Source organism: Octopus bimaculoides, chromosome 1 (genome assembly GCF_046866305.1).
Source record: "Octopus bimaculoides isolate indiv1 chromosome 1, ASM4686630v1, whole genome shotgun sequence".
Taxonomy (NCBI): Eukaryota; Metazoa; Mollusca; class Cephalopoda; order Octopoda; family Octopodidae; genus Octopus; species Octopus bimaculoides.
The window spans coordinates 193,669,547-193,695,672 of NC_142928.1; the positions used below are offsets into that span (position 1 = coordinate 193,669,547).

The window sequence follows — 26,126 nt, forward strand, 5'->3', positions numbered from 1 at the left end:
AGGACATCTGTGCCTAGGTCTTCACGGTTGAGGAGCGCTACTCTTCCTTGTTTCAGTATTCTATGATCAATTGTGTGTAGTATATAACTAAATACGTGTACTTCTGCATCGAATATACCTGGAATCAGGTGTGTCTCAGTAACAACGAAGAAAGCAATGTGATGAGGATGGTCGAAAAGCCAATTTTCAACGAGTTGAATTTTCCATTTTTTTGCATTGCAGGATGGATTAATGCCTTGTGCATCCAGCAAAAATGTTGGGATTGGAATAATATCTCGATTACACTTTTTTAGGGGCCTCGAAAGAGACTCATGACTTAATGGCAGCGAGGAGGGTAATTTTTGCACTGGGGTAGTGTGTGATAGCTAAGATATTTTTCTGAATCTCTTTTGTTAGATTCCGCATGAATAAAAAAGAATTTACCTGGTCACGGAGCATTTGGTGGCTGAAGTTGTGGTTATACTGACACTTTTGTCGGTTGTTTGTTTTGTTTAATGTGTGTGTGTGTAGGAATACCAATATATATACATACACATACTCATAAATATGCTCTCCATATAGTATAAGGTGCCAATTCAATCTACGCAAATCTTTAAATACAATTTGGAGTTGTGCCTTTATAAAGAAATCTTTTAAAAATTGAAAAAAGAGATATATAAAGGTTCTTTTACCTATCATTTTTATTCATCACGAAGAAAAAAAATTTTCTTGCTCCTATTCCAACTTCTGCTGTTTCATCGTGTTTTAGAAAATCTGTCTATACCAACTATATATACTATATATGCAAGTACTCTATCCACAAACACTATTTATTTGTGCGTATCATCTAAATTTGGTCTGATAGTTCGGGTGTGTGTTTTTTTTAATAACAAAACACCAACGATACATGTATTAATTGTTTAAATCAATAACAAAATCGTTGTATGACATTTCAAAACGAGTGAATACTACTGAAGATCATTATTAGTGATCGCTAAAAATGTCTGGAAGAAGAAAATAACATCATTATATTGAACGATATATTCACCTAGAACATGCCTATATATTTCGGAAGTAATTCTTAAAAATCCCGCAAAATATTTCGCGGGGTTACTAAGGTATTGGAGCATGCGCAAAGCAACGCGGCCATTTTCGAAAGCACGTCCGACAAATTCAGTGATGGACATGTTGTAAATATGGATTTAAAATCAGACAAAGTAATTCAGTTAAAACAGAGGGTCCAAAATCATTTAGCCCAGGTAAGGATGGACATTGTAAGAAATGTTATGACGGTTGCTGTAACGGTATGTTTGTGGAGGAAGTTGTTATGACAGTAAGTTGTCATGTCAGCACATGTTACAAGCGGCTTTGTTTATCGAATGTCTTTATTAATGAAATTGTTGTCAAATATAAGACAATTCTATATGATATTGTCACCTTTCTCTATAAAAACCAATTTACATTTTAAATTTTATATACTTAAAGTTGATTTATTTATCCGAATATAATTATTATTATCTATATTTTGATCAAAAGTTTTGACCTTCCTCTCTAATAACTGCAAATCGTTTCTATTTCACCCAAATGTTTTAAAAATTAAAAGAAATTAAAATGAATTAAAGTGTGTGTAATTAGACACATTTTAAGTTATCATCGTCGTGTCTATTTACTCCTTATTTTTAGTAATTAATGATCGAAGTTCAATATTTTTATTTGAAATTTGAATTTTAGCCTGTTTATTTCAGTTATAAAAAACACCTAAAAGTTGCAAATTGCAACAGTTTCTCTTCATTTAATATTTTATCATTGAATTAATATTAATCATAACACACACACACACGGACACTCTAGTATATGCCTGACATTTTTACCCGAATTTATTAAATCGTTCATAGTAATTTTGTAGATAACGGCGATAGTAACGAATGATTAGCTTTTGACAATTTTTTTAATGTCAACAAATATCATCAATTAATCTAAAATTTATTGAAACAGTTAAAAGCCTAAATTTTGTAATAAACTTCTTTAATGGTTTCTAGTTCCTAAAAATTGCTAAGGTGAACCAGGTCATCTGATATAAGGTATCTTCACAGCACCGTTATTTTCATCCCATTTATTTTCAGAATGTGCTTCCGTTTCTGTCCCTAAGACCCATCATGTCGTTTATTTCAACCCGCTTGTTTCGTCATCCTTGAAATATCTCTCTATCTTTATAGTAAATGTTGAAGGTTCAGCTATGTATAACACGTGCTCAATCTGATTGATTGAATTAGTTAATACGATTCTAGTACAATAATTTCCCAGTTTTCATATCCGTTCATCACTGAACTTGTATACATCTTCCACTCTCTCAAAAATTGTATATTAACAAGCCTATTCTTCACACCTGGCTAACTAAATCTGATATCGATTTATTTCTTGGATGGCAGTGCCCATGAAATCTGTGTGGTATAATGTGATCCTGAACTGCCTACTAGATGTCAGAATCTTCCTTCAGCCACGGTAATGTAGTCTGCAGGAATATGGTTGCATACTAATTTGATATCAGGGAGTGCCTGAGACACAAGTAGTTAGGTTATTATATAGATCCACACCCGGTGGAAAAAATAACCAGTAGTTAATTAATCAGGATTATTTAACAGTTCTGTATTGGATTTTCTATTATGAGCACCCTCTCCTCTGAACATTTCTCTATTCAAAGCATTCCTATAACTGGTGATTTTTTTTGTGATGTGTAAATTGTTGATATAGTAAAATTTCTAGCTAAGATTCTTTCTGTTTCCTTGCTTTTAGTCTTTACTTAGTGAGTTTTTTGAAAATACAATAGCTGCCATCGTTGCTACTGTGGTGCTGTTTATAAGATCTTAGTGAACACAACCGTTTCATTTCATTTTTAACAGTGCTCCATTTATTTCAGTTACCCTTGGCAGTGATATTAAGTTACTTACCATTCCTATTCCTTTATACCCCATGTCGACCACTCCTTTAAGTAGCGCTAGTGCAGATAAAGTCAACACATTAATTATTCATCTTCTTTCCATCTGCTCAGACACACAATCATTATGTTCACACAGCTGCCAACAAGTGTAAAACTCCTATCCTTTCAACCCAACAATTCAAATGTCTATGAGAATATTTCTTCCATTACTTTTAAACTGTACCCCAGAGCAAACTCTTCAGTCATTCTTTACAAGGGTCTACTGTAATCTAAGAAAATGTGCAACAGTGTCCTATTCCTAAGAAGAATAACCTCTCTGACCTTCCAATAATGGCCCTCATTTCCTGCATGTCAAAAGTAATGGAAGCTGTTTAATATATATATATATATATATATATATATATATAAAACAGCTTCCATTTTGTACACACACACACGTATATACACATACATACAGATAGTAGGTGAGAGCTAGATATGCTCAGTATAGAAAACATGCAATAGTGCTGAAATGAAAAGTTCGAATTCTTTATCCAGAACTAGGTCCATGGCATCAAGAGTGGCTATAAGAAAAATCCAAGACACACACATACATACACAAATATGAGTGGTTGGCATTAGGAAGGGCATCCAGCTGTAGAAACCTTGCCTGATCAGATTGGAGCCTGGTGTGGCCTCCTGGCTTGCCAGTCCCCAGTCAAACCATCCAACCCATGCCAGCATGGAAAACGGACGTTAAATGATGATGAAAGCATAAAAAGTACAGAATACTGAGAAGGGAATACATAATTTCTTAACTTGACAGCTGTTTCAGGAAGTTTGGGTTTACGTAATAGTCATAATGTTGAAAATTTGCAGATGGAATATGCAAAAAGTCTTAGGTATGCAACCAGTAAATAGCCAAACAGAGATATTGCAATAAGTCCAGTTCCCTTTATCCTATATATATAAACAAAATAACAAATTTCACCTTCTTTTATCCTGTTAAATATTCCTACATATGTTTCTGATTACTGGTATATAGTTCTGTTGAATGCTTTGCTAAATCATTATTCTCAAAATAATGGAGATCTACTTTGCTAAATCTTTTCCCTTCCTCCCAGAATTGTACTCTTACATCAACTCCATTGATCTTACCAGTCTCTTGAATATGAAATCCTTGTTAAATCATCAAGCTTATCATTGTTTTAATGTCCACTTTTCATGCTTGCATGGGTTGGACAAAGTTCATTGAGGCAGATTTTCTACAGCTGGATGCCCTTCCTGTTGCCAAGTGTTGCCTGTTTCCTAGTAAGGAAATATTTTCCTCTGGCCAGACATGTCTTTTTGCAGATTATTGGAAATGAATGACACTGCTTGTATGACAGTGATACTCATTTACAATTATCAAATTGTTGAAAAGATAGAGAGAGAGAGAGAGAGAGAGACACACATAAACAGACAGGGGTCTTTTTTTCAGTTTTCATCTACTATAGCCTCAAGCTCTCGTAGAAGATACTTGTAAGGTGTTACACAGTGGAACTGAATTTGAAACCTTATGATTAGAAAGCAAATTTCCTGCACTCAATAAATATTTGATTGCGGATTCCACAAATTTTTATTTTATACTGAAAATGAATTCACTCAATGCTGGTGAGCTTCTGATTTTCATTGTTGTTTTTCAGCCATCTGTTCAGAACAAGCTGAGATCCATCATCCCCAACTTAAAGTGCTCTGAAGGTAACAATGGTAAAATGTTAAATCCTGCTGATGTTATGAAACAGCTTAAAGAGAATGGAACTATTGACAGTTTGTTAAAAGATGTTAAAAATGGTGAAGGAGATGCACTTGCACTAAATCAATTAAATCCCTGTGTGCTTACAGACAGTGAGTATTAACTTATAATTCATGATTTTAATATAATTATCTTTACCATCTTTATTTCCCTTTCAGCTATTCTCATCCATCCTTGCATATTATGGGGTCGCCATGTATCTCTATAGCAAAACACCTATACTTTTACTTCTAACCTACTTTAGCCTTCTGTACCTGGCATAAAACCACCTCTTAGTCAAGAGGACCTTTTTTTTTATTTACTTTGTCTTGCAAGTTACTTAGTAGTCTCATTTGTGCCAGTTTCACAAAAAAAAAAACAAAAAGAAAGAAAAAGAAACACCCAGTACATACTATAAAGTGGTTGGCATTAGGAAGGACTTTTAACCATAGAAACCATGCCATAGCTGATGTTGGGAACTGATACAGCCTTGCAGCTTGTTGGATCCTGTCAAAATGTTCACCCCATGCTATCATGGAAAATGGACATTAAATGATAATGATGATGACTTTAATGAAAACTAACATCAGAGAGAGAGAGAGAGAGAGGGGGGGAGAGACAGATTTTGAAAGATATTCACTGTTCTCTTTATATCAAAGAGGGTAAATTTCATTTAGGCATGTATGTGGCAAAGAAAATTACATTCATGTCACTGAGAAGGCTGAAACACATCTGACATTCTCTTGAGCCATTGCTGGAATGATGTTTGCCTCAATCCAATAAATATTCTGTTTTTAGCACAATATGTCTATCAAGAGAAAAACCACATTTTGCCTTTCAATTGTGTATATGCATTAAGTATGATATATCAATGGCTATTTCAATCATTAACTTTCTTTAAATCTTTATCGCAACAGTTAGTCTGAGTGTTACTGAAATCATCCTATTACACAATACTCAACATCAAACCAAGAAAGAAACCTTAACATGGTGGCTCAACCTGAAAGAAACAACAATCAAACCTTCCTTAACCCTTTAGCATTTAAACCAACCATATCTGGCCCAAAATGTTCTACCTGGCCAGATTTGGCCTCTCACACCTACCCGACTATGTCATTTAAAACAATTATATCATCAAAATCTCAAAGCTACAAGATGATGCATGATTAATTTGAAACAATGTGAATAAATAAAGATTACATTTGATAGAGTAATCTGAATGTTACAGGGTTGAACCACATTTTGCTGTGTTAAAAATAAGATATATTAAATGAATAGTCTAACATATGCAATCCCAAGGAAAAGAAAAAGCAGGATGGTCACAGCTGGAATGTCTTTTGTTAAAAGGCTGATTCAGAAACTCAACAGAAGCAATACTCATAAATCTACCCCACCCCTCTCACTAGACATTCAACTAAAATTAACTTTCCTTCAATTGTTTTCTCAGACATATAAATCAAAAAAATATGGTTGTCAACAGCCATTAAGATAAGCTGCTAACATAAGATTTGAAACAGCTGGAAGCATGTGAGCTTTCTGCTTTCTGACAGGTTAAAACTACCAACAAACATTAGCCAACACTTGTCCATCTCTGAAATAACTAAACATTACCCTTACAATCTTCTGTCTTTTAGTTTTATATTACAAACGTTATTTGAGAAACTATGTTGTTAGCTTTCCACCAAACTGTGTTGCTGGCTATTGGCAGGTAGAAACTGTGCAGAAACCAGTTGTATATATATTCTTTTATTCCTTTACTTGTTTCAGCCATGCGGCTGTTTATACCAGCATGAGATGAAAACTGGTGTATTTTGTAACTTACAAAAGACAAAGACAGGTGGTGTAGAAAACAAACGGATGTATTAGTATAATGCTCAGGAAGTGAAAAAGTCTTTAACGTTTCGAGCCTATGCTCTTTGACAGAAAGAAACAAGGAGAGAAAAAAAATGTGTAGTGGCTAGCGATCTATCATGGCGAAAGTCGGACAGAAGGGTCACATAGGAGAGCTAAGAAGGGGAGATAATAAAGTGGTAGTGATCCCAAGACGAAGGTGCGTGTGTGTGTAAGAGAGTTCGTATGTGCGTGTGAAAGAGGGCTGGTGATCTTGACGTGTACGTATGTGTAGGTGTGAAAATGTGGGGATGGGAATTGGTCAGTGCTGGTGTGTGCATGGTCGTGTGATGTGAAGTGTTGTGTGGTATGGTGTAGTGTGGTGTGGTGTGATGGTGTTGGGAGGTGGGGAAAGCACGTGTGGGGTGTGGGTTAGGTTGAGGGTGGAGGTAGAGGTGGGGTATGTGGGTAGGCAGAGGGTGTAAGGGATAGGATGGGAAGGATAGGGAAGATGGGATAGGAATGTGTAGGAGTGGGGTGGGCTTATAAGGGAGGGTTGATGATGAAGGGGAAGGGGAAGGTGGGTATGAGAGAAGAGAGGAGAAAGATAGTAGGGGTGCTAAGAAGTAGGAGTCGGAGCAAGAGAGAAGTGGATGGGAGGAAGTACGAGGGAGGAGGAGGTTAGATGAAGAGGGGAAGAGAGTTGAGCCCATGTGGCGCAAAGGAGCGATTTTTCCCTTGTTAACAATTAACATGGAAAGAATAGATAAATAGTTACCAGGGAAGTAAAAAGTTGTAACTCCTTGTTTTTTATTACGTGAAATATTTTGTATAAAATACATAAATATAGTTAAGAATATTTCATTTAGATTGTCCAAGTTATCTGCTAATGTCGACATTTTCAGTGATAAGGCTGAATTTTATAACTCTGCCTTACTTAAAGCAGGCTATACAGAGAAAGTTACCTACCTTAATTCCATTCAATCTCATTCTACCTTTACTAATGGAGATATGAAATCTAGTTGTAAGGATATAAATGATATCAATTTTAATTTATACGCCAACACCAAACAGAGGAAGGGAGATAACTCTTATTCCCCATTTTTGTTCTAAAGGTAAATCTATGTCTTTCAAAGATAGTTACACTAAAAATAAGGTAACTAATAGTAAAACAATTTGGTTAATTATTCCTTATGGGAGGCAAATTAAATCTAATCTGCCTTTGCAGTTTCGTGATGCTATTATTAGGAATTTTCCAAAGAATTCTAGGTATTATTCTATTATCAACTCACACACGATTAGGATTGGTTTTTCTAACACAAAAAATCTCTTACAAATTATCTCTTCACATAATATTAAACTATTAAATATTGATACATTTACTAATACTAACATTAATGTAGCTAATACCCCCCCCCCCCTAGAAACATTAGTAACAAGGTTATTGTATCTGAAGTCAATTACAACAGAATCAAGTTTATGTCAAGTAACTCTAAAATTAAAAATTCTATATACCAGTGTAAAATTACTTCTGGTAATGAAGTATTTTTTTTTATATTGGAGGCACATCTCAGTTATCTAGAAGAATTTCTAATCATTACTCTACATTTAGGGATATGAATAAATGTAACAGTACAGGACTTATTAAATTAATTTGGTATCTAAAAGACCACAATAAACAATTTAATTTAGATTGGTTGATTCTCTTAATCTCCATACCTTACGACAAAGGCAAGGAATTCTGTCTTCTCTGTAACTCTGAAGTATTTATTATTCTTTTTTCTAAAAATTCCCTTGTAAATACAGTTACAGAGCATTATATATAATTTAAACATTAAATTTCTTCTTACATTTCACATTCACTAAATATATCTTTTTCCAAGTCTATATGGTTTTATTTAATATACATATAGTTATATACTTCTCATTTATTTGGTTTCTTCTTTCTTTTACCCCTCCTCTTTCTACAGGCTACCTTTAACGTTATATCATCTAACGTTTTTTTTAAACAAACTTAATAGCGTTCAGTTAATCACTATACATATCCATCATTTTCTGTTAAAATGTCTTATTGATGAGTTTCATTTCTTCATTTCCCTGAAGAGAAGATTTCATTGTTTTACACCATTTTATTCCTTTGGAATAATACCAGTGATATCTTCGAAACATGTCAGAAGTAAAAGAATTTGAATAACACCTGCGTTTAACTCCATTTATTTATATATATATAAATTGGCTTGCTAGAGGCAGAAGTGGACTCCATATATTATTTCTAGGTATTGAACACTATTTTATGGCACACATTCAATTGTTTTGTTATGTCCTTGTTGCTCACTCCAATAGTTTTCAAAGCAACAATCTGGTCATGTTTTGCTTACGATACCATGTTTGCTTACAAGCATGTTTTAAACGAATGAAACAAAAAACATGCAAATCTTTATGCAAAGTGTAGATAATATTACCTGAACCGATATACTTTAGGAAAAGTTTTAAACATGGGTAAATCTGTTCACCAACTATTTGTATTGGGGCTTTTGGCATGAATGCCAAGCAGTACAGCATGTCGTTTCCAAATTTCTGGCAGAGTGAATTGCGTCACGGTGCTGTTTTTCTCACAGACAGTGCCCAACTGACCCTACTATACTGTATTGTCGACAAAATCAAAAACCAACAATGTGCATGCGTGAAATTGGAACCTGGTGTAGCCTTGCAGCTTACCAGTTTCAGTCAAACTGTCCAACCCATGCCAGCATGGAAGGCAGATACTAAATGATGATGTTATTAATAACTTGATTATATATTTGTTTTTTAGCTCGAGTCGATATGACAACTCAGCAACTTATTCTCAAAATCCAAGGTGGTCGTGCTTTCCTTGACCATCTCAGACAGCCTCCTGGTCAGCCAGCCCAGTCGTATTTTCAACTTCACATTTTATTTGAAAACCAAAGATTCAACACGCAACGTGTACCATGTACTTGTGATCCTGCCATAACTGGAGAGTTCCATCTCAAGTTCAGTAAATCTACACAAGGTTAGTAGTGACAGTTATGCACTTTTATATAATAATAATAATAATAATAAATGCCCTGGTGCAGTACCAGGCTGTGGCTCTCATGGCTTCTAATCTTAACTGATTGGAAGTGTTATCATGTACATTGTTTTGTCTTGGTATAAAAAAAGATGGGCTGCAGCAAATATTCTGCTCAATACCACAGATTTGCGTGTCGGTTGTTTGACCATAACCAGTTGAGCATGTTCCTTGGTGGCTGACGATATGTGCATCTCTGATCACGAGGAGAAGTAGTGGGAGAGCATCACAGCCATGTGCTGAGAGGAATTCTTTGGGGTTTGCATAATTCACTTTTGGGTGTTTCATTCAACATCTTTGTTTCATTCAACATCTTTAAACAACCCTTATTCAAAGACCTTTTGAATGGGAAGGGCTACTCGACCTGAAGAAAATTCTAACTGGGCTCCACCTGCAAGGTCATGCGCTATTTATCTTGATATAAGATCACAATGTCATGCACATATGGTTGTGATGCATATGTCATTCACATATGGTTGGGATGCATATTTTGCCCCAGTGTCACTTTGGCATGCACTGCTCTCTCACTCAACAATAATAATAATAATAATAATAATATAATAGTAATCAATTATCCCCCCTCTCCTAAAATTTTAGAGCTTGTGCCTGAAATTTTTTGGAAGGAGATTAGGTGATTACATCATCCCCAGCACTTGATTGGTACTTCATTTATTGACCTCCAAAAGGATGAAAGGCAAAGTTGACCTTGGCAGAAATTGAACTCAGAATGCAAATTTCGAAGAAATGCTGCTAAGCATTTTGTTTGGTATAGTAATGACTGCTAACTCGTCAGGTAGTTTGAAGGAACAGGCAAAAGGTGTTGTTGGAAGTTCTATGCTACATGGCACTGAGCAGTGATGGTCATTGCTTTGTAGAATCCAAAGGTACCTGCAAGATTTGTGCCCTCCTTTATGTGGCAAGTAATCTTATTTAGGTGTAACATTGCTTCTCCAATATTGGAGGCAGAAAAATAATAATTATAGTTATAATAATATAAAAATGATTTCTAATTTTGGTACAAGGTCAACTATTTTTGAGGGGATGGGGAAGTAGATTGCATTGACCTCAGTACAAATATCCAGTTTGATTGTTTCTTTAATAAGGTGTTTCTTAATTATTAAAGCATATTTACTCTTTTTCTAATGACTGATATTTATTTTTTTTTTCAGCTCTTACAAGTGTTGCTGATTTATTAACAATATCAGATAAAATCAATATTGTTTTAATACGAACTAATAACATGGGTGAGAACTTCTTGGTTGCTTCCCATATGTATGACTGGCGGCCTGTTCTGTCTAAGGGAGAAATGACTGCCTCCATTGATTTAATAGGAACAGGTAATCTAAATTTCTGGAATTAATTTACATTTTGTGTTTACCAAACCTGAATGAATTAAATGCTTGTGATAGTGATTGAATGAATGAATATTTATTTCTTTATTGCCCACATAGGGCTAAACATAGAGTGGACAAACAAGGACATACAAAGGGATTAAGTCGATTACATCGACCCCAGTGCATAACTGGTACTTATTTAATTGACCCCGAAAGGATGAAAGGCAAAGTTAACCTCGGTGGAATTTGAACTCAGTACATAACAGCAGATGAAATACAGCTAAGCATTTCGCCCAGCGTGCTAACGATTCTACCAGCTCACTGCCCTTTGAATGAATGAATATTACCATCATCATGGGTGTGGGTCAGGTTGGTGATGGTGCCACAGACACAACCTCCACTCCTTGATGCATAAGTCTTGTCTGAAAGTCAAGACTGGTAAGTCCTGTACATTCCATCAAGGTCTTTGATGTGACAGTAACAAAGGGATTAAAGACACTACTTGCTTCTCTTAACATTAATCACTGAACTGTAAAAAGCACCTGTGCTAGCACTGCATAAAAAGCACCCAGTACACTCTGTAAAGTGGGTTATATTAGGAAGAGCATCCTGCCATAGAAACCATATCAAATCAGACAACTGGAATTTGGTGCAGCCCTCCAGCTTGCCAGGTCAAACCATCCAACCCATGCCAGTGTAAAAAAAAAAAAAATTATATAAGTAAACTGTTTGGATATTTTACATCTTTGGAATAAGTTCCTGATGAATAATCTATGGTTGTGTCATCTCTATCATCATCATCATCATTTAACATCTGTTTTCCATAATGCCATGGTATAGACGGTTTGACTGGAGCTGGTAAGCCAGAGAGTTGCACCAAGCTCCGGTGGTTATTGATAAATAATCAATGGCTGTGTAGTTATTGAGGAATATTCAATGTCTGTTATGAAGTTTGCTTTGTAAGTACATGATTTGGTGTCTGATCTCACCACTTGCTCTTAATGTAACTGTCCTATTGCATAGCCGTTTGTCGACAGTTTTGTAGTTGGTAATACTGGAATTCTGTCTATGTGGACTGTTGTCAATCCTGAATAGTAGACTCAATCCATCATCTGGTTTAATCCATTCAAAACAGTCCCTGATTCTGACACAAACTTCTTATTTTAAAATGATCTAAATTAAATCCTTTACTAGTTGAGAAGTCATGTCTCTCTATGATCAAGGGAGTCGGGTTATCTACCAAGGGGCCTCACAGTGACAGTCTAAGGCCACTAGAGATATGTCATATAAAAACATCTCTGTAATTATAAATTTATACAAGAAACTATTTAGAAAACCTATTTATATGTGATATATTATTTATTTATTATGGAGGCAGTGACAAGCGACCGAGTCCTTTGGCAATATACTGTGCTTGAGAAGATTTGTCAAGCCAAGTGAGGTCGTTAGTCATGCCTACCAGTGTTTCGGAACTGCCACCCATGCCAGTGGCACGTAAAAAGCATCCACTAGATTCTTGGAGTGGTTGGCATTAGGAAGGGCATCCAACTGTAGAAACTTTGCCAAATCAGATTGAAATCTGGTGCAGCTCCTTAGCTTACAAGTTTTCAGTCAAACCGTCCAACCATCCAACCCAAGCTAGCAGAGAAAACAGACATTAAATGATGATGCTGGTGATGATATATGTTATCATCATCATCATCGTTTAACGTCCGCTTTCCATGCTAGCATGGGTTGGACGATTTGACTGAGGACTGGTGAAACCGGATGGCAACACCAGGCTAGACATGGTTCTCAGATCCTGTTGACGCATTCAGTTCATGGGAAGCAGACATAAAATGATGATGATGATTTTAAAATTAGTAAAATAAAATAAATTGTTTTCTTTTATTCCTTTTTAGGTGGAGTTCCTGTGGGTTTGTTGGAAATACAATTACAGTTGTTTCCGAATTTATCTATGAATCCATCAAAGGAAGCTGTTACCAAACAAACAGAGTCTGAAACGGAAAGTCAGCGCATGAAAGAGAAGAAGTTTATAGCTTATGCCAACAGTTGGTGGAGTGAATATCTACAAATAAATGACACTTTCAAAGATAGAATTGTGAAAATATTTGCTCAGGTTTGAGTTGTTCTATCTATCTTTAAAATTATTGTCAAACTGAAATTGTATTAAGTTTACATGGGTTGGCATTAAACTAGGACTACTGCTAACCACAACATCACCATCATAGAGGTGGTGGTGGTGTCTTTCTGTCTTTATGTTTGTCATTCTATTTTCATGGTTTGATAGGGCTTTACACTCATTTGCAAAGATTGTTTGTGTGAAGAAACAAGAATTATTAAAACTGTAAAACCATTTTGGCAACTTCCCTAGTGCTGCTGCTACTAAAAAGTGCCTAGTACATGCTGTAAAGTAGTTGGCATTAGGAAGGGTATTCAGCCATAAAAACCATGCTAAAGCAAGCCTTGGAGTACAATGGATCTTGTCAAACAGTCCAACCCATGCCAACATGGAATATAGATGTTAAATGATGATGATATTCAGTTTGTTTGGGGTACCTAACTTTCTAAAATGAGTTACCCTCACAATGGTCGAGAAGTCATCTCTCTCATTTCAAAATAAATTAAATTTCAGATTTGTATTGGAAACATGACAAAATAGACAGTAGAGCACAATGCAGTCCTTCGAGCCGTACCCTCATGAAAATCAGTTACCTATATCTGCCAAAATTACAGAAATATTTTTATAAAATGAAATGGAATAATTTTGTTAGCTAATATCTCTTGTAAAAGATATTTTTATGTTTTCATTCTCATGTTTCAGGATGAAAACTCCAAAAACCGTTTTGTTTGTTCGTTTGTAAAACGTCTCAAAGCCAACCGATTGTTGAGTTCTGCACGAGAGGCAGCACGGTTTGTCAGTCTAATCCCTGTTGGAAAATCAGAGACAATAGGACATGCAATGACATCAGAAAGATGGACTTCAATGCATTCTTTTCTGTGTTGTAATAAAGGAGTGAGTAATTCAATTCTCCTTTTCTTTTCTTTTTTATCTACCAGTGCTCAGTTGGCTTCTGTTTATAGTTTCTTTCACGTTTGTGGTATTTGTAGCTTGGTCATTAGTTTGTATTGTTGCTGTATAAAGTTTATATCAGTTGGCATTAAATTAGGACATTGATTGGTGTCTGCAGCAATTAGGCTGTTGGTAGAGAGTTCATCAGAGAGTTAATTAAGCTCTGCTGTAATGATGAGTGAAAGTATAACATTTCAGGACCTTTGCTTTGTTTTGAGAGAGTGAGGGAAGAAGAGAGAGAGAGAGAGAAAAAGAGAGGGTGTTGTTAGTTGGGTTGTTGACCTATACTTTATCTCTTTTCTTCACCCTTTCATTTAAAAGCCAAGCATCTCAATCAGTGGTTCTCAACCATTTTAATATCCAGGCCAGATCCAAAACCTGGATTTCTTTGAGGAGGCCACACCAAAAAAAGTAGAACACAAGTCAAAGAAAAATTTATTATATTTATCAAGAGAAGACTGTTGAGGACTGCTGGAAGGATGCTTTGAGAGCTGCATGAGGCCCTGGGAGCTGCAGTTGGCAGCTGCTGATCTAAATGTTAGATTCTATATTCCTCACAGTATTTAACTCTCATTGATTAAATCAACATTAGCTAACAATCAGATTAATTATTCGCAGATGGAAATAATTATTCATATTGTAATGGTTTCCAAATTATAATTGATGTTCCTGTGTATATAACAATGTATATATAAATATTGAATGACATCAGGTAAAATGGGACAATATATTATAGCTAGTACTGTTCTACATTTTTATACACACTGTTTTTATACATGTTATAAATTTTATAGACTCTTTTTATATATATTGTTTTTATATTATAAATCTTACACACCATTGTCATATATAGAAATTTAATACACACTAGATATATATATTTTATAGATTTTATATAAACTGTTTTTACACACAAATTTATACACACCGTTTTTATACAAATAAATCTTATACTCAATCTTAATGTAAGGCTGTTTCTAAGTGTGTATATTATTATCACTGTTGTAATTTTATTTCTCCAGGGATCCATGGATCATGCTATTTTATTGTGTAGTCTGTTGCTTGGCTTTGGTCTAAATGCATATGTATGTGTAGGAACCAAGTCAAAAGGCAGTATCCACTTTTGGGTTGTTACAATCAGCTGTGAAGGACTGGTAACATTTTGGGAGAGTTTAACTGGTCTTACGTAAGTTAGTCTCCACATTTTTTTAAAACTCGAATTCTTCAAGAAATATGTATAGTGTTAATTTGAAAGTCAGAATGTAGTTATAAGCAAGAATATGTCTTAATTAGTTATTAAACAACATCAGCATACTGACCATACTCAAATATTGCAAAGAACCCGACCATGTGGTCTAGGGATCAGTCTCACTGCATGATACTTTGACTAAGTCTTCTACTTTAGTCTTAGGCTGACCAAAGCCTTATGAGTGGATTCAGTTGACAGGAACTGAAAAGAAGCCTGTCCTATATCTATGTTTGTGTGTATCCTTGCCTTGATATCATGTGATAGTTGTAAACAAGCATCACCCTCATACAAACAGTGTTTGTTTCCTGCCTTTCATGGACAACATGTCTGGCAATGGGTAAATACCTTACTTAGAAACAGGTGACAGGGAGAGCATCCAGCCATAGAAAATTAGCCTCAACAAACTCCCTCTAGCCCATGCAGGTATGGAAAAGACATTAAATGATGATGATTATACATGTACTTGTGTGTGTGTGTGTGTACATGAATGATAGTCTTCTGTACAGTTTCACTCGCAAGGTTTAGTTAACCTGTGCAGTGGGATCAAACCTGTGCTCTTTGTCAACAATATTAGGACAGGATATTAAATGAATCAGTTGTATGCCTAATGTTTGTAATCTTTTTTTAAGAAATCACCATCATTGTTTTAATGTCGACTTTTCGATGCTTGCATGGGTTGGATCCTTGAAGAAGACACTTGCCCATGGTGCTGCATAGTGAGATTGAACCTGATACCTATGGTTCAAAAGCTCACTTAACCACACAGCCACGTCTGTGCTCATGTTGTTTTCTATTCTGTGTATTGTGGACTAGAAGGCTATATCACTTGTGATACTGTCATGATTAAATGCATCCTGTACAATTCTACATTCTATTGGAAGGTTTCAATTTACATTACTTTAACCTTTTCGTTACCATATTCCTGTTGAATTATATTGTCTTTGTTTCAATTAATTTTAAAATTAATGAATAATGAAATAACTTTGTTACTATTAAGCTGGTTTTTGGGTCTTGATTTAACACCTTTTGATGGTTGATTTGAATTTTTAATACTTTAGAAATAGAAGTTTGTATCATAGAACCAAAGTCAGTCTCAGGCAGGATGGTGTCAAAAGGGTTTATTAAAAGATAATTTTCAACTCAAAAATTGATTTCCTCCATAAAGCTGGGAGAGATAATTTTAAAAAAGCGTTTTAATTTTTTTTTGTAGGTATATTCATAAACCTTTAGATCAAAATAATCCACCTCTGGCCAAGAAATATGCTCATCCTATGCCTTACAGAACTGTAGGATGTATCTTTAATCATTGTCAATTCTATGCCAATTGTCAGGTAAATATATTTATTATATCTATTTCTCAAAACAGATAATTTTTCATATACATCTACTCATTTGTCCGTGTGTGTGTGTGTGTGTATATATATATATATATATATATATATAAATAATCATCATCATCATCATCATCAATTAACATCTGCTTTCCAGGCTGGCATGGGTTAGACTGTTTGGCTGGAACTGGTAAGCCGGGGAGCTGCTCCAGGATCCAGTCTGATTTGGCTTGGTTTCTACAACTGGATGCCCTTCCTAATGCCAACCACTCCATCATGTAAAAGCACCCATTACACTCTTGGAGTAGTTGGCATTAGGAAGGGCATCCAGCCGTAGAAATCATGTCAAATCAGACTGGAGTCTGTGCAGCCCCTCGGCTTTCTAGCATGGACAACAGGCATTAAATGACGTGTATGTATATAGATACACACACATACACACATGTTTATATTAATAGCTTTTGTCAGAAATGATATCAGTTCTCTTGCATCCATGCATTGCATTAAGAAAACAAAAGTTAGCACAGAGCCTTAGTCACTTAAAAACATAATTGTTTGTAATCATTATCTAAAGTTTAAATATCATACACATGAACTGATGTAAGAATAATTAATCATAAATGGCTATTAGTCATTGAATGGAATATAAAAAAGTTGCTCTTTAACTGCAGGCCAGTCTGATTCAGCAGATGTTCTAGCTGTGACCATCCTGTCTTTCAAATAGCTGTATATCTATGACTAGACTGTCCAATATGTCCTGTTTTGAAATGGTATTTCTAAAGATTGAGCATAGATGTGCCTTTGTTGGTTCACATCTGAAGAGCATTATAACCTATGATGTTATATGACAGATGGAGAATATACAAGGTACAAGGATGATAAAAACTGATCTGACTGTAGAATTAAACTACTCAAGGAATGTCATACAGAAATATGTTTCTTTATAGATCTATTCAACCCATATATGTGAAAAGGGATGTTAAATCTATGATAATAAAGAGCAAAACAATCTGAATTGTCCGATATTTTTCATATTATTTCTGATATTTTTCATATTATTTCTGATATTTTTCATATTATTTCTGATATTTTTCATATTAGAATGTTTTTATAGATTTTTCTTTTTTTTGTATTTGTATTGCATACAGTAGTAAAATATTTCCTTTAAAATTATTTCACCAGTCAAGTGATGCCATAGAGATATGTGAATTCAATGTAAAAGTATCAAGCAGTTGGAAATCTATGTCTGAGAATGCCATCTGGTCAATTTGTGAACCTTCTTCTTGTCCTCTCTGGCCTCCACTTTGCCCACTTAGACGTAATCCATTTGACACAGTGAAATATAGTGATCTTCTTGAGAAGCAACTTTGTGATTTAGTCGTTGCATACAGACAGGTAATATAAATATGTTCTGAAATATTGATTTAACCAGTTCATCATGTTATTTGGAAGAGTTAATATTTTTTTTTTCAGTGAAATATTCCCAAACTTTGGTTCAAGTTAATTTATTTATATTATTCTTATTGTCCTCATAAAGGAACCTCTGCACAGAAGCCTATCATATATATGTGTCCATGATTGTGCTTATCTTTACTGGTATAAAAAAACCAGTGTTGTGTCAAGAACTGTTACTTAGTAATTTGACAAAATGTAGATCAATAAAATAAATACCAGATTGAAATCAATTCATTCAATTAAAAATTCTTCAAGTTGGTGCCCCAGCATGGCCGTAGTCTAATGACTGAAACAAATAAAAGAGAAAAGAATGTTCTAATGATTTTGCCAACTTGCTGCCTGTGGCAATAATAATGAAAGTATTGTTATTATTTATTTTCCAGAATGAAGGTCTCACAACTCAGTGGGATCACGAACTTTCTTACTTACTGACATCTTTGCTGTCTTCTCATGAATGTGAACGAATTACAGGTAACCACTCATTTTAATCTCAGCTAACTTCACGGTTTCAGGTTCAGCCCCATTGTGGCACTTTGGGAATGTTTTTCATGCTGTAGGGACCATGCCAAAACAGACAACTGGAGTGTGGTGCAGCTCTCTGGCTTGTCAGCTCCTTCCTGTCAAACTGTCCAACCCATGCCAACATGGAAAACATGTTAAATGACGATGGTTTCTCAAGGAAAAAAAATAGATGTAAAATCGAACTACAGAACTGCTACTCTTCCATAACGTGTGTAGCATACAGTAAACCATGTTGATTAGTCTAAATTATACAGTCATTTTATAATTAGCCCTGGAACAATGACTCTGGTGAGCTTAGATGATAGTCGTCAACGTTTAGTCTCCAGATTCTCTGCTACTTTGCATTGATGGTTTGACAGGATCTGTTGAGCCAGAGGATCTGTCTTCTTTGCCATGGTCTCAATGGCTGGATAGCCTTCCTGATACTAACCACTTTGCTGCATTATATATTACTAGCAACACCTAAATAAATTCCATGGTTATTTTGAAAACTCTTAGATTGTTGTTAGTTTATACAGAACCAAGAAATACATAAATTCTTTTGAAATTGTATTTTCTGAAGCATTTCATTTTTGAGATGATGTAACGTCCACACAGGTAGTATAGAAGGTGCAGCCTTTGGAGTGAACATCTTTGAAAACTATATTCTTTGTTATGCTCTTTACAGTTATCACTTATCTTTTATGTCAAGAAGTGAATGTGCTTCAGAAAGTATTACATATATTGTCCATGAGAATGTACTCTTTTAGATTTTATTAATTATGTGAAATCTTTGCTTATGAAGGTTTTACTGCTGGTAACGAAGAATTTCAAGATGCCTTGCAGCAAGCAATTCCTGAGAAACATACTTTCAGTGGTTTTCCGATTCAGCAAAAACACACAAACATTAAAAAGTTGTTTCATGAAGCTCTGAAGTAAGTTTTTAGCTTTTATTTTCATTTGTGTTTTTTTGTTAAAAAAAAATTGAAATTTTATTATATATACATGGCTGTGTGGTTGAGAAGCTTGCTTCCCAATCATGTCTCAAGCTCAGCCCCACAACACAACTTGATTTAATGTCTTCTGTTATATTCTGGGCCAACCAAAGTCTTGTGGGTGAATATGGTAGATGGAAACTGAAAGAAGACCATGTTAATGTGTGTGTGATTGTGTTTCCTCATTTTGTCATTGTGAGATAATTGTAAATGAGTGCCATTCACACGATCAGTGGCTTTTCATTTCCAATCTTTCGGGAAAATATGGCTGGCTATGGGAGAAACATTACCTTGCTTGGTGACAGGAAAGGTGTCTGGCTATAGAAAATCTGCCTCAGTGAACCCTGTTTGACCCATATGGACATTAAAATGGTGATGATGATGATGATGATTTAAATTAGGTAGTATAAAATGTGGGTGAATGAAGTTTGTACATTATTGGGGCTGTCTGGAACAGTTAAGCAGTAGGGCTCCTACACACACACCAGTAATATACATTAAAATAAAGTTACTTGACCAGTGGGATAGCACTGTACCTCACATCTTATTGTGATTATACATAACATCTATCATGTTTAACCTCAGGTTAATCCTGATATAGCAGAACTATGATCAACCAGGACCATCCTATTTTTGTATGTGTATTGGAATGCATTACCTTCTGTATCTTTGCTTATTTTAAGCCAGTAGAGTGTGATATGAGGGAAATTTGGTTACTGGTTCTAGCAGGTGGAGGTTCCTTCATTGACATGTTATGTTAGAAAGTGATTCAATTTCATGTTTATTAAAACCCCTGAAATATTTTATTAAAAGTTATGACCTTTGTCAAGTAAATACTCTTGGACTTAGTGAAACATTTACTTTTTCTATTCAGCTTGTATGTATTGTTTCACTCACTCCCCTAATTACATTGTTTGTTACATTTACTTAGAGTGAACAGAGACGAGTAGAGAAGACACTTTAGTGTTGCAGAGGACAAAGCAAACTCCCTGTTATTGGTGTCATGAAAATTGCACTCTATACACTCTGTAAATGTGTTAGGAAAGACATGCAACCATAGAAGCCACGCTGCCTCCCAAAATGGAACATACGAGTAAGATGTTCTCCAAAATGTTTCGGAAGGCAATAACTCCTCTGCGTAAGAACTGTTTCGGACTATGACAACTTGTTCAACAGTGATGATGATAGCACCATCATCATCATCGTTGTTATTGCAGCAAGCTGGCAGAATTGTTAGCTGCATTTCTACTGGTTCTTTATGGTCTCAGTTCAAATGCTGCCAAGGTGTTTATTTTATCAACTCTGAAAAGGGTAAGAGGGTAAGTCAACCCTGGTAGCATTTGGACACAGAGTGTAAAGTCAGAAGAAATGCTGTTAAGCATCTTTAACAGTGCGGTAACAATCCTGCCAACTCACTGTTTTCAATTACTGATATTTATTAATTACTAATAATATAATAACTGATATTTCTCTCATTGTCTTTTTCTCAGGTCCTCTGTTTGTCAAGACATCATTTCATGCCGAGGAGACAAAGTCCGCCTGTCCGTCAGAGTCTGTGTTTTTCCCTACCCTGAAAGTGTATGTGCAATGTGGGCCATGTTTGCTTGTGTTTGCCAAAGGATTATTTAAACAGTATTTCATTGCATAATCATTTTTACAAATGATTCCTCATCAATTTCCATCAAACTCGAATTTTTACGATAACCTGATAAGTAAGAATCATTAAGATTAATCAGACTAATTAGACATGTTATTAACTTTTGTTGTTATACATTTTGTTAGTGTGAATCTTCTTCAGCTGCACAGTTTTACTTATTTATATATATATATATATATATATATTCATTTATAATTATATAATATAATTATATTAAAGGGTGTGGATAAACCCCACCAACACGCTAGAAATAGACGCCAAATGGCTCTACAAACAGGTGCTAACGGAGATGTAGTTTTTAGAGCCATTTGGTGTCTATTTCTAGCGTGTTGGTGGATGTTTATCCGCATCCTTTGATATAATTATTAATTAGTATAAATTGTAACCCGTATGTTTTTTTTTTATTTCATGCTGGCCACTTGATAAAATCATTAAAGTGGTTTTATCCTTAATTTTGTATAATATATATATATATATATATATATATATATATCAAAGGATGTGTTATACTATTCCATAACCATACCAACAATCCAACATACCTCCATCATCAGCTGCCCCACGGATATCATTATGGTTTTGACACCTGGACAGTGCCATTCAATCCTGCAGTGTCAACACACACACACACACATATATACACTTTCATCTGAAGTTTACAGTGGCATGAAACTCAAGTTGTGAGATAAACTCTCAGCAACAGTTACACGTGTGTGTGTATGTGTATATATATATATGTATATATATATATATATATATATATATATATATATATATATATATATATATATATAGCCATATATATATATAGCCATATCTTTTATCTTTTACCTCTTTCAGTCATTGAGCTGCCTTAAAGGGATTAATCGAACAAAAACAAATCACCCTCAGCACTTATATTTAAGTCTGTTACTTATTGTCAGTTCCTTTTGCCGAACCGCTAAGTTATGGATGTATAAAGAAATTGATACAAGTTGTCAGGCAGTGTGGTAGAGACAAAAACACACACACACCAATACGCACACATGTGTGCAACAAGCTTCTATATAAAAGGCATTGGTTATCTAGGCCCTATAATAGGAGACATCTACCCAAGGTGCCATGCAGTGGGATTGAACCCAAAACTGTGGTTGTGCAAAGTGTTCTTAACCACACACCCATGCCTGCATGATGTGTTTGTGTGTGTGTGTATTTTTGACAGGGACTTAAAAGTTTTGGCCACTCAAGCCGTTGTTGGACTGCTGATAATGGCTTAACTGGTCAAAACTTTGAAGTCACTGTCAACCATATTCTTGTTTAAGAATAAACTTGTATAGAGTAACCCCTCAGATTAACGTAAAATTGTCTTTATTGTAACGAAACATAAAAGCAATAAAATGTATATAAAATTAATACTCAGCAATTACAGAGTGGCTTAAGGGGCTGAGAGTTTCATGCATTGATTTTCCTGTTTGCATCACCAAACTTTTATATATATATATATATATATATATATATATGTGTATATAAATGTATGCATATGGTAGCTGAAGTTATTGAATATACCAAGGATACCTCATTTCAGAAATGTATGGTTGTATTAATCCTAAAATGAATTTATTTAAACGTTTATAGAAGTAAAATTACTTTACATAGTTTATTGTTATTGTTCAATTTAAAAAGATCACCAGCTATGTTATCTTTCATGTTGAACATTTATTTTTTAATTAATTCTAGAAATGTTTTTTCTTGTTTGTGTATTCATTATATGAAAATTTCCTTCTGTTTAAGTTATATTTATTTATTTTTAATTGGAAGCCCATTAAATTAATATTAGAAACCATGAAAAAAATTATGGAAATGTCTAAATATTTTTATCAGTTTATTTGAAAAACAGTATCATGCCAGTTTAGTTTTTGGTAACTATTACAGCATCATGTTTAGATGTTGTTTTGGTTTCAGTCTTTCTCAGAATTTCTTAGTTCTAAGATACTTCCTGTTTTAAAGGAATCCAAATTAAAACCTTCCAACGAAATTTCATGTTACTGTATACGGTACACCTTTTTCTTTCTTCACCAAAAAAAATCACTCTAGATTCTAAATGCTAAGTTCGGGCTCCCATAAGCCCTATCTCTCAACTACCATATTTGTTCACTCAGATTGCTACTTTCCTAATCACTTTCACCAGTTTGATTGTCCAAATCACTCACATTGCCCGAGAAGTGTAAACTCTTTGTCTGAAGAATACACATCATTAATAATTTCCTCGTTTGCAAAGAGTGTAAGCCTTGCTTGTTTACAAGATAAAGTGTTGAGTTCATTACATGCCTGTTTTATCATAAAATTCTTCTCTTTTTCAATTAAAAACAAAACTGAACAACAGCTCAGATGGGGGAAACACTGTTAGCAATGAGTCATAAATACACTTGACTACAAAATAGTTGTGTTTTTAGTATTTTATTTTCTCTTTTTGTGTATGTTGGTCATCACTGCTTTATCAGGAATCCAGTAGCGATTTTGTTTATGCTATTCCCAGTAGGCTAGGAACACAGTATGATAGGGCTCATGTATGAATAACATTTTGATTTTGAATATGTACAACTGAAATTGGGGTACATCTAATACACCTGTATGTCTTTTATGCTGTCAAAAGCTTAATAATACCAAAGTTGTTTTACCAAATTCTCCTTTATTTTTCAAATGAATTGAAACATTATTTCAACAGAAATATGGTAACAAAACGGTTAAATGATAAATCTCCACCTTGTGATTTTGACTTGTTCTGTTTGTGTAAAACCACATTCATTTATCTGGAGTACTATATTTGCTGGCATAAAAGTTATCTTGGTACATTATAGATGTACCCCAATTTCAGCTGCGCATATTCAGGGAGAAAAGGGTTTAGGTACATTAAAGCATGTACTACAGGTCCAACTTTGCTTATAGGACCCGGGGCAATTTTTCGATATATTTTTTTTATAAAAAAAGTGCTCTTATGTGCAGACTGATATAAGGTTTTGTTCTCTTGAGCCAAGAATTACATTCTTTAAGTACAAACAGTTTATCATTGTGAAACTCCCCACATTCTTTGGGCTCTCATAATTATATAACTGCTGCAAGCATTTTGTAAAACCATAAAACATAATTTTGAATCAAATTTTTTTTCCTGGTGTAACCATCAATTAAAACAGATAGATTATATAGATCTTGAAAGTGATTTTTATAGTAATAATATAGTAATATATGTGTGTTTGTGTATTTTTTCCTTTTTAAGCTGGCAAATATGCTCTGGAAAAATTTATTACAGATTTCCTTATTGGTATTAAACTGCTGAGATTAAAAGATTTCCTGATAGTTTTTTCTATCATTAGTTTATAATTTTGATAAGGGACTGATTTTTAAAAATAAATCTTGCTTTCTGTGTTGCTAATTCAAAGATCAATTTTATCAATTACATCACTTATCATTTTACATGATTAATCAGCATATTTGAGACTAATTAAGTCAATTTTTATTCTCAGTAATTAAGAACTTTTTTCAGAATACAATCAATCTCTGTAACATTAGCTGCCGACTTTTTTTTAACATTTTGATCCTCTATTGACAAGGTGAAAACTATTTTGAATTTGTATTTTTATAGTATGAAAAATGTTTGGGTTTGGGGTAATAGTCCCACACTAATGAAAAATGTTTATGAGTTGAGGTTTATTAGTTGCACACCTAACTAGGTTTGGGGCACCAGTTTCATTCCTTAGTGGATTAAGGGTACCACACAACATTGAAACAACAATCTCAAGTGGATTTAATAATAGTTTCTTATTTAAGCAGAAGGCTAGCAGATTTGAGGGGAAGAGATTCATTGATGCCATCAACCCCACTACTTGTACTCCATTGACTCCAATGAAATAAAAAGACAAAGTTGGCCATGGCAGGATTTGAACTCAGACTGTAAAAGAGTCAAAAGAAGTACTGCAAGGCATTTTGTCTGATGCTCTAATGATTCTGCCAATCCATCACCCTAAAAGGTGGATTTAATAACTAAAAAGTTTGAATATTATGTGTTTTAATACTAAATACCAGATTGGAAAGGGTTATTACATATAGACCAGCTGATATGTATCGTTGCAAAAGGTTATTAGATAGGATCAGCTGATATTACAAAAGGTTATTCAACAGTTATTAGTGATCCTCTTAGGTAGAAATGAACTGATACATAATTGTATTTTAATACAATGATGCTAATAACCAAATAGTTTTGGTTCAGTAAATTTTGGGGTTTTTGATTTATTGATGAACTTTCTGTGAATGAGATATTTCTCCTCTGGAGGGGATAATTTTTTTATAATTTGAATATTTAAAATAAAATTTTTTAAAGACTTTCTTACTATCCATATTTTTAAATAATTAAAATCTGTCCATTAAAAAAAAAAATTCTGCCTCTATTTGTGAAATTTGGTAGTATAGTTTCCATAATTACAACTGCTGGAAAGTTGAGAAATTTCAAAACATTTTCACAAGATTTTCTAAAAAAAATTCGTTGTAAATAGTGTATTTATATTTTGTAACCAAATTTCAAATCCAGCTGTTTCCTTCAAATTCTATTTTCTAAATGTGATTTGTAACAACTTCAATCATTTTTAGCCATTTTGTTGTACAACAACAAAGAAAAAAAAAGGATAAAAGCACGACATCAAAATATTTTATATTAACATTGGACTGCAAAAAAAAAAAAAAATGTTTAAAAAAAATTTAATCAAATGTAACTTCATTTTGTTGTGTTATTTTTTCAAAGTCAGTTCCAATGTTACAACTTGTTATATTTTCTTTCATGTTATTCCTAGAGTTCAGTTCTTCAACAAATATCTCTAGGTTTTATAATTCATGATTCAAAAATTGTAAGTAAAAAGAGAAAAACTCATTTTGACAGATTGTGAAAGTTTGTTTAATAAAAATATTTTAAAATA

The 26,126-nt window shown here is 34.2% G+C and overlaps 1 protein-coding gene across 3 annotated transcripts; it reads left to right on the top strand.

Annotated features, from left to right (window-relative positions):
* The first annotated feature begins 1,098 nt into the window (after positions 1–1,098).
* On the top strand, positions 1,099–26,126 carry LOC106871619 (centrosomal protein of 76 kDa). 3 transcript variants are annotated; one of them, XR_016244635.1, is made up of 13 exons: positions 1,099–1,238; positions 4,582–4,783; positions 9,313–9,531; positions 10,758–10,925; positions 12,824–13,041; positions 13,747–13,938; positions 15,018–15,181; positions 16,455–16,575; positions 17,758–17,970; positions 18,414–18,501; positions 19,337–19,466; positions 20,458–20,664; positions 21,017–21,144. XR_016244635.1 is itself a non-coding variant. In XM_014918187.3 (12 exons), exons 1-12 carry the CDS (start codon positions 1,176–1,178, stop codon positions 21,153–21,155), a joined length of 1,917 nt encoding a protein of 638 aa, XP_014773673.1. In that variant the 5' UTR covers positions 1,099–1,175; the 3' UTR covers positions 21,156–26,126. The 3 variants fall into 3 exon arrangements, 2 of the variants coding, with proteins under 2 accessions (XP_014773673.1, XP_089220567.1); XM_014918187.3 differs by lacking the exon at positions 20,458–20,664 and having other exon boundaries at positions 21,017–26,126; XM_089364441.1 differs by lacking the exon at positions 20,458–20,664 and having other exon boundaries at positions 1,181–1,312; positions 21,017–26,126.

Excerpts from the sequence above, each read along its gene's own strand:
- LOC106871619 (XM_014918187.3), top strand. The coding sequence starts at position 1,176 with ATGGATTTAAAATCAGACAAAGTAATTCAGTTAAAACAGAGGGTCCAA. Across the intron at positions 9,532-10,757 it reads GTTCAGTAAATCTACACAAG|CTCTTACAAGTGTTGCTGAT; the intron begins GTTAGTAGTGAC and ends TTTTTTTTTCAG. Across the intron at positions 19,467-21,016 it reads TTGTTTCATGAAGCTCTGAA|GTCCTCTGTTTGTCAAGACA; the intron begins GTAAGTTTTTAG and ends TCTTTTTCTCAG.